This window comes from Octopus bimaculoides, chromosome 15 (assembly GCF_001194135.2).
Source record: "Octopus bimaculoides isolate UCB-OBI-ISO-001 chromosome 15, ASM119413v2, whole genome shotgun sequence".
In the NCBI taxonomy this organism is placed as follows: domain Eukaryota; kingdom Metazoa; phylum Mollusca; class Cephalopoda; order Octopoda; family Octopodidae; genus Octopus; species Octopus bimaculoides.
Genome location: NC_068995.1, coordinates 33,979,911 through 33,989,956, shown reverse-complemented (window position 1 = coordinate 33,989,956; position 10,046 = coordinate 33,979,911). Strand labels below are relative to the sequence as shown.

Below are 10,046 nucleotides of genomic sequence, written 5' to 3'. Positions count from 1 at the left end.
TATATATATATATATATATATATACACATTAATTAATGAAATTCCAACTAAGTCTGATTTTCATGATTTATTATTTGCAAATTTTTACAATTTTACAGTACCAAAAAAAAGTAGTACTTTCATGCATTATATAGTGATAGTCATATTGCACAATTGACAACTACAGGGAAATGGTTAGATTTATCCTTTAAATACTCTCCAATGGGCTCTTGCAGGCTGAATCTTATGAACTGTATTTTGACCAATCAGTATGTGGCTTAGATGTCACAGTCTGGTGAGCACACCAACTAAGTTCTAACTGTATTTCGACCAATCAGTATATGGCTTAGACATAATGATGACATAACTGTATGTGGCTTAGATGTCACTGTGATGTCTAAGCCATATATTGATTGGTTGACATACAGTTAGAACTTAGTTGGCAAGCTCACCAAACTGTGACATCTAAACCACATATGGATTGGTCAAAATACACTTCATAAGATTCAACCTGCTGGAACCCATCGGAAGGTATTTAACGGATAAATCTAACCATTTCACTACAGTTGCCAATAGTGGAACACAACTGTCACTACATAAACCTGATGATTGCATAATGCATGAAAGTACTAGTTTATTTCAATATTGTAAAATTATAAAATTTGCTAATAATAAAACATGAAAATCAGACTTAATTGGAATTTTGGAATTTCATTGATATTCTTCTAAACACAATCATACAAACTCAGATTATATTTCCTGCAAGACAGATTGAAAGCAGGTTAAGTAATTTAGACTGCCTTTAGGAAATAAAAATTTGCAGCAGCAGGACTTGTAATTATGAATTCAGAGTCTACAGTCCAATACCTAACTTAATGAATTTAATATTTCTCTATGGCATCATCATGATTGGGATATTGGACTAATTATGAATTTAATCAGATTTAATATCCACCAAGTAAACTACTATAAGAATTTATAAGAGGGAAAAAATACAACAAAATATTAAGACTATCAGAACAATTAGATTAAAGATGATAGTAAAAGGGTAGACAAATAACCTTGGTTTATAATCACTTTTTAAAACAATTATATTTGTCCTTAAGATACTTTATTGTAGTTTCTCCAAGCATACTAGCATTTGGTTGGATTGGTTTCAAATTTTGGCACAAGGCCAGCAATTTCAAGGGGGAGATAAGTGGATTTCATCGACTCCAGTGATCAACTGGTACTTATATTATTTGACCCTGTAAAGATGAAAGGCAAAGTTGACCTCAGCGGAATTTGAACTCAGAACATAAAGACAGACAAAATGCTGCTAAGCATTTTGCCAGGTGTGCTAAAGATTCTGCCAGTTTGATGCCTTTTTGGAAAGAAGAGATATTAATCACTAAAACATGAAGTTAATGATATATTTAACTTCTTTGTTATGTAAAACACAGTTAAGTAGTCATATACCTTGTTTAAGAATGCACAGATATGCTAATTCTGTATATCAAATTTGCTTAGGAATAAAATCGAGGTTTTGGAAAATGGTAACTACAAAACTGTGTGACAGACTATATATCTCTCTATTAATTCCATCTTGAGTATGATGAAAACAGTGAGGAGTCATCAGATTACAACAGATACAGCCTTAAAATGACTGGAATTAAGTTCCTTACTGAATTATCCCAAGCCGTTTTCACTTGATAAAAAAAAAATTAACCTTGTTCAAGAACCCTTACAGAGTTTGTAGTTATGTAAAAAAATGGTGATGAAAATAATTATAATTTTATTATTTTGAGACAAAATTCAAATTAATATCAAAAGTGTCTGAGTTTCCACATGTGTATGCCTTTTTATATTTCCTGCGATTGATAATCATTCACAGATGTGCATTTGTGTATCTATATACACAGAAACACGCAAGAAGAAATCTTAATTTATCATGATCAATAATATATATTATCAATATCATTTTTATTATTCACAGAGGTAAAAATGATAAACTCATTTTTTTAAAATATTAATCTAAATAAAATATTTTCAAATAAAAAAGAAAAAAAAGAGAAATAAATATGTTCTAGGGTATTTAAAAACTAAACTGACACTTTTCAGTAATTTATGCATGCATATAAGGTAAAAATTAAAAAAATGGTTAAGTTTATTTACTGGGGACTATAAAAAAAAGGTATCAGGAATATTGTTTAGTTGTATTGAAAAAAAAAACATTTTTTACATTTACTTTGAAACCATGTGAAATTATTTAATGTCAAGACCAGACCAATTGTTTAGAGGCCGTAACTAATGGATGGTGTGACCAAAATCCATCACAGAAGTTCAATCATTCAATGTTGGTAAGCCTTTCCGTTTCCGTAATATAACATCATCTGTACAATTTTCTTCTGATCCAATGTCTTCCACAGTAAGATCTTGGTCATCAGTTTTACAATAATCAGAGTCTTTGCTGTGGCTATTTTCTTCATTTTCTTGAATATCATGCGATGAGTCTTTTTCTTTTTCTTGAACTTCACTGTTAGTTGAACATTCAGGCTCTGGTGAAGCGGATTCTTCATCTTTTTTAGCAAAAGTATCTATCACAGAAGAAACAGTTTCAACTTCAGGAGAATTTGGCGTTGATCCACTGCCATTTAACCAACAGTAATCACTGCTCCCTTGACTGTCACGGTTATTTGTTCGCAGGACCTCATAACTTTCAAGATCCGGGGTAGAATCTGAGGTTGACACTTTACAGCCACCCTGTTAACAAAAAAACATTAGAATTCACTTTAAAACTTTAAAATGTAATACATAAAATTAATTAAATCCTGACAGTAAAAGAAAATCAAAGCCAAATGTCCAGACACATATTAGTCTCTTCTTATCTTTTATCATTTATCTTTTACTGGTTTCAGTCACTGGAGTGGGACCATGCTGGGGCACCACCTTGAGGTATTTTTAGTTGAATTAATTGACCCCCCAGGTAGTTATTTTCTTTTTAAGCCTGGTACTTATTCGATCATTCTCTTTTGCCAAACCACTAAGTTATGGGGACATAAACACACTGACACCAGTTGTGAAGCAGGGAGGTGCAAATACAGACACAAAGACACGTGTGTGTGTGTGTGTCTACCAAATCCACTAACAAGACTTTGGTTGACCCAAGGTGGTGTCCCAGCATGGCTGCAGTCAAATGACCAAAACAAGTAAAAGATAAAAGATATACACAACCATTCAAGTAGACAGCAACAAGGGATGTTGTAAAATAAACATAATTTATCAATTATAAGTATATCTCTTACTGTTTATAACTTACACTTACAAAGTAACAGGAGGATATGGTATATAAGTTTTATTTTGTTATGTTCAAGTATTTATGACTTGTAAAACATTTAGTCGATGGCAAAACAGAATTACCACTACAAGGTCTAGTCCTTGTTGCAGTGTGCTAGGATGTATGCTTCAGTGACCCTGTGAGTGATGCCAATGGAGTACGAGCTCCCAGTAGGGCTTTTTGTGCCGGGCAGGTCAAAAGACAGAGGCCAAACTAATATGGACCACCTCTTCCCAGAGACAAAAATGGATTTGTGTAAGGCCAACACCCTAACCCAGAAAATAAGCATAGTTACAGAAGCCTCAATGACAGTTCAAAACCAACAGGACATGGAAGAGGAAAGCCTTCTGTCGGGGAAACATGTAGGATGCTGAGGCTGAGTTGGAAAAGCAGGGATCCAACTAGAGAGAAGCAGAAAAGGGCCCAGAGTCATAAACAGTGGAGAAAAGTGATTCATAGTTCATGTTCCATAGGGAGCAAAGGGTTTACTTAAATAAGTAAAAGAGAGCTAGAAATAATTGTACTTCCCTTAATAGTAACTGTGATGTAATTGAAATGAAATGGATATCACCTGGAATAAAAACTAAAGTACAGACTGCAAGTTTATCTTTGTCTGATCGTCGTTGTTGTTGTTGTTGTTGCTGTTGCTGTTGTTAATGCTGTTGCTGCTGCTTAGCCCCAGGTCAGCCCTCAACAAGCAGACAGACCTATGATCAAAGACACTCCAACCATCATCATCATCATCATCATCATTTAACGTCTGCTTTCCATGCTAGCATGGGTTGGACGATTTGACTGAGGACTGGTGAAACCAGATGGCTACACCAGGCTCCAATCTGATTTGGCAAAGTTTCTACAGCTGGATGCCCTTCCTAACGCCAACCACTCCGAGAGTGTAGTGGGTGCTTTTATGTGCCACCGGCACAAGGGCCAGTCAGGCGGTACTGGCAACGGCCACGCTCAAAATGGTGTATTTTACGTGTCACCTGCACAGGAGCCAGTCCAGCGGCACTGGCAACGACCTTGCTCAAATGTCCATATCCATCTTATCTTTCTTCACACATAAATGTAGGATTACATAGCCAATATGTCGTATTTTCCCTTACAGCAATAAAGTGTGATTTGAAGGGGGAGATGTGGCTGTTGTTTCTAGCAGATCTAGTAACCCCATAGAGGATCCATCATTGATTGACATCTCTGTCTGTTACATATCTCATGTGATGTTAATGTACAAAACATAAAAATTAATAAAACAATATATCAATAAAAGACAAATAGCAGGAAACCTACCTTTTCATTAGTTTTCAATGATTCAGGTTTCATAGTAGTTCCCTTCTTCTCTTCTTCTTTATTGACCTCCTTCTCATGGATTAAGTCTTCATCTGTTGAAGGATTCTTCATGTTGCCTGCAGCTCTATCAACAACACCGCTGACATGTTGCTGTACAGACTGCATAGCCTGCAGAATGCGAGTCATTTGAGTTTCGGTTTCTTCCAAACGCTGCTGCAATTGACGCATTTCAAGTTCAGCTAAAAACAACAAACAAAAGAAAAACAAGTCATTTAGGACACCAACAACTTTTCTTTATCTGATCTTATTTATATTATGACTCCAGTCATTACATTAAGTAAAGGAGTCATTGTTTAAATATAAGCATTACCATGAAGAAGAAAACAATGGAGAAAATAGCATCATTAACCCTTTAACATTTAAACTGGCCGTTTATGATCCAAATATTCAAACTGCTCTATGTTCAAACTGGCCAGATCCAGATCTAGCCTCTCACACCTACCCTACAGTATCATTCTAAAAATATACAATCACATCACAGAAATCTCAAAGCTATAAGATAATACATGACTAATTCAAAACAATGTAGGCATAAGAGGAATTAGATGCAGTGTGCAAGAAAGAATACAATGCTGGTTTGGTCATGTAATGTGTATGGATGTAGACAGTTGCAAACAAGAAGTGCCAGTCACTTAAGTGGATGAAACTTATGGAAGAGGGAGACCAAAGAAGGCATGGGATAAGACACTCAGCCTTATGAAGGGGATGACTTCGGATTAAGATATCTGGCACATTGTTGTATTCAAGAAGACCCATCCACCACATCAGAATTGATACTAGTGCTGGTGCCATTTTAAAAGCACTGGTGCTGATGCCACATAAAACGCACCCAGTACACTCTGTAAAGTAGTTGGCATTAGGAAGGGCATCCAGCTGTAGAAACCATGACAGAACAGGCAATGGAGCCTGGTGTGGCCCTAGCTCCATCCATCCATGCCAACATGGAAAACTGAGGTTAAATGATGATAATGATGATGATGATAAATGTGGATAATTAAGTATTACATTTGACAAAGTAAATTGAATGCTAAAGGGTTAAAATTTGATGAAGCCCCCCCCCCATCGTAATCATCATCATCATTGTTTTTACAGCTGGTTTGTTTTTTTCTCCACACTTGTATGGATTAAACAAGATTTTATTGAAAGCAATTGTCTATAGCTGGATGCTTTTCCTGTGGCCAACCCTACTTGTTATTCAAGAAAGGTACATTTTCATTGAACAGGTCACCACATGTCTGCTGGATGATGATATGCTTTGCAGTTTCCCTCTACTAGTTTTACTCACAAAGACACTCACTCAAAATACTGCAAAGCAGGACTAAATTCAAAAGCAACATGATTAAATAAACTTTTTCACTTGCCATATTGGAAAGAGGACACAAAATTATGATGATGATGATGATGATAATGATGACAATGATGGTGGTGATGACACATACATATATGTATGCATGTCACACCTGAAGATAATTGGTAAAAAAAAAACTAGTTGAACTACAGTGTAAACAAAAACACGAGCAATTAAGTTGTAATGTGCATCTTGACTGATTTGTATGCCACAAACAATAGAAATGCAATCAAGATTAATTTTATATCTGTTTAAAAAAAGTCAGTTTCAAAGAGTTTATTTTTTTTTAAAAAGTTAGCTTAGGTGCAAACACTTCAAAATAAATGGCATCTGTCTTTGAATTCCAATCTACAAAAAAAGATCCTCAATGAAAATTCCAAGATATTTCTTCAATAATGAGTTTCATTAATTTTTCCAATATTTTTCAACAATAATTGATACTTCAGTGATTGCCATTATTGCAGTTATTAAAATATTTTATGAAATTAATTCAGTCCCATAAATTATTAAGGATTCATCAAGACTGGAATATTCTAATGTAGTATCATTTGATATTAGGTAATTTGTGCAGTTTGAAGCAGCTACATTGTAGCATACATATCACTACACCAATCACAGTCAAGCAAACATCTGATCAAACATGTTCAAGTCATGACCATCTCACCTTTTCTTATATCTAGAACTACATTGTCCAAAGTGTCCTTCCTTTTGTAAGATGTTAAGCTGTGATCCAAGGGGTGATTAGGCTGCTATTTCTTGTAGGTTGATTGATCATACTGAGACAGTATCAGTTTGTAGTGCAAAATAGTTTAAGTTTTGGTGTGGTTCTGGCACTGTTATGCTTTGAATCAATGTTATTTTCATATGCAAGATCACTGTTTTCAAATACCCCAATAATTCCAGACTGACAGTTTTAAGTTGTTTGATTCAGTTCTTTACATCATATTGATGTAGAAATATTGCCAAACTGCTGGAGTAGCCAGTTCGGACAAATACCTCACGATAGAACAGTAATGTACTCAAAAGACTCTTGTGCCTATGTACTTTACTGGTTCTTTATTTTAGCAAGCTTGAAAGTTAAAGGGAATGGTGATTGTGACAGAATTTGTACTCAGTCAAGTGACAAAACAAACTAGATAAAAGGAGGATCAATGCTGCCTGGATCAAATCTGCTCCCTTATAAATTTAATGAATGACACAACCCATATCAACATCAGCATCTGGTTCATGGATATGTTTAGTACAATTCATTATGTTTCAATTGTTTCCCTCCTTCTCCTTTGCTTTTCCAATAGACCTTGACTTGCAGATGCTTGAGCGAAGTATTAGCCACATCTAACTGACCTGTCTGGCAGAGACTGTCAATATCATGAACACTTCCATTCACTAACAGCTGTTTTTGAAATGAAGCATAGCTATTTGAAAGCCAATAATTTACTGTAGAAATAAAGAAATTATTTCATGGCAGATATAAATACATAAATGACAACAATTAAATTTACAATATAAATAAATAATGAAAATGGATTAATATCTCAATAGATAAGCAAAGAAATGAAAACTGCAAAGCAACAGGGAAAGAATGTTGGCACAGGCTTCAGTGATGACATTTAATTTACTCTTTTTTTTTATTTATATATTTATTATTATTTTTTAGCTAAAAACATGATATTTAGTGATTAATGGGGGAAATATCACATAAGGATGCACTATTATGGTAAATATATAAAAATTGTCACAAGTACAAATTGGAAACATTAATAACTGTAAAGAGATTAATTATTTTTATATTGGTATTTAAGCATTGGCTTATCTATACACATGCCCACACTCAGTAAGATCACTTTCACTGCCAAACATTGTGTACTTCTCACATTTTTGAAAATAAACGATTTTCCAATAATGAGGCTGGTACATAGAGTTAGATTAAATGTTTCATTGCATCATCTTCCAATCTTAATAGTTCTGACATTAAACCCAGTCATTGTTGATTTGTCCTCCAACGACAAAAATATCAGTATTGTAATAAGATATAGCAAATCAACTAAATTACCTCTTTACAAAATGGTAGGAGAAAAGTGCAAGTTATATATACTACTTCGAGTTCAAATTCAGTGCAAACATTTCACTGTAGCTTTGTGCAGTAATTCTACATACTTCAATTCACCCTTGTTGTTGCAGTTAAGAAATCAGATTTGAGATTATTGTTCATGATAGACTAGAATTTTATACCAGAAATTTATTCCCCATCAGCTTAATTTCATGAAACAAAGCTGAACTCTGATATTTAAAAGGCCCTTTAAGTTACTGGACACACTCATTCTTTAAACAAAGATTTAAAAGCAAAAATCATTATTACAAATTTAAACAAGGCAGCATGCTAGCAAAATCACAAGCCTGCCAAACAAAATGCTTAGCAGCATTGCGTTCATCTTTACGTTCTGAGTTCAAATTCTGTCATGGTTGACATAAATTAAGTACCAGCGGAGTACTGAGGTCAATGTAATTGACTAGTCCCCTACCCAAAAATTTCAGGCCTTGTGCCTTTAGTAGAAAGGATTATTATTATTATCATTTACTTTTGTAAACTATTTCTGGATAGACAGAGTGTATGGAAGCATCATGACCTTTTTTGTTTCATTTCATTCACTTCAGGGTCACTAAAACAAGTACCAGTGAAGAACTGGGATTGATGTAATCAACGAGACCCCTCCCCATTAGTAGAAAGGATCAACTTGTGCCATTAGCAGAAAGTTTCATCACAAAGTTAAAGGATGGAAGAAAGAGAAGCACAGCCACCCAGGTTGTTGATAGTGTATCAGTATGAGTGTGAAAGAGTTGCTGTATATCTGCAATGACTCAGTTCACTTAAATGAAAACAGGTACCACAAAGTGGTAGGGTTTACTACTATTGATTAGAGAGTCAATGTATAATAAATGAGTGTTTTATTAATCTGCAGGGCTTGAATATTGCTATGGGTTGTCACTGAAGAGGGGAGAGTTGATAAGCCTGGTACTGAAGCCAATGGGGTTAATGATAATGGAGAAGAAATCGAGTGAGATAAATGGAGTCAACAACTTTGTTTCTTACACAAGGCACTCTGTTGGTTACAACAAGAAGGGTTCCAGTTGATTCAATCAATGGAACAGCCTGCTCGTGAAATTAACATGCAAGTGGTTGAGTACTCCACAGATATGTGTAGCCTTAACATTGTTCTCCGGGAGATTTGGCATGACACAGGATGTGACAAAGTCAGCCCTTTGAAATACAGGCATTACTCATTTTTTGCCAGCTGAGCGGGCTGGAGCAACATGAAATAAAATGTTTTGCTACAGGACACAATGTGCCACCAAGAATTGAACTCATGACCTTATGATCACAAGCCAAATACCCTAACCACTAAGCCTGCGCCTTCTTACATTTGTATGAGATAAATGTAGGATTCAGTAACTCACACTGTTGATGTCAAGTAGATTTTCTTTTTTTATATATATACGCACACACTTTGAACACACGTTTTATTGTGTAAAAAAGGAAAAATATTGTCTTCTTTCCTCCTTAAACACAGACATCACCCACTTGCAACACCTCATCCATAAACAAGGAAAGTGGACGTTAAACGACGACGATGACAATGATGATGACAATGATGGTGATAATGATGATGATGATGACAACAAGGAGGAGGGTGATGGTGAGATGACGCTATGCAATACTAAAAGCAAGATTTGATGACACTTGATGATCTAGCCAGTGAGTCAGTTGACCTTAAAGGGAGAAAATACTTTGTTTATTACAACATCAAACTAAAGCAAGGTTCTCTATCAGCCTCAGTGTTAAAGACAGGATATTTTTGGTCAGGTTAGCAACTCAGTGTAACAATATTGACCTTTAATAGTATCTTCACTATTAATAGTGCTCTCTTTCTTACCAGGATTTTCTCTTTTGTACATGGATGTCAAATTATAACAGTCACGCAAATGCTGAAAGTCTGAAATGTAGGTTTGTAACATCAAAAATAAGATTAACTGATAGCATCCTTTAATATATAT

General features: G+C 34.9%; 1 protein-coding gene across 1 annotated transcript in view; it reads right to left on the bottom strand.

The window, feature by feature from the left end:
* Positions 1 to 1,736: 1,736 nt before the first annotated feature.
* Positions 1,737 to 10,046, bottom strand: part of LOC106872960 (resistance to inhibitors of cholinesterase protein 3) — a 44,627-nt gene continuing 36,317 nt past the window's right edge. Inside the window, exons 5-7 of the mRNA XM_052973397.1 lie at positions 9,884 to 10,033; positions 4,586 to 4,824; positions 1,737 to 2,721 (exon numbers count right to left, since the gene is read on the bottom strand). Of these exons, the coding sequence (XP_052829357.1) occupies positions 2,302 to 2,721; positions 4,586 to 4,824; positions 9,884 to 10,033 (809 nt within the window). The 3' untranslated portion in view covers positions 1,737 to 2,301. The remainder of the gene's footprint in view (positions 2,722 to 4,585; positions 4,825 to 9,883; positions 10,034 to 10,046) is intronic.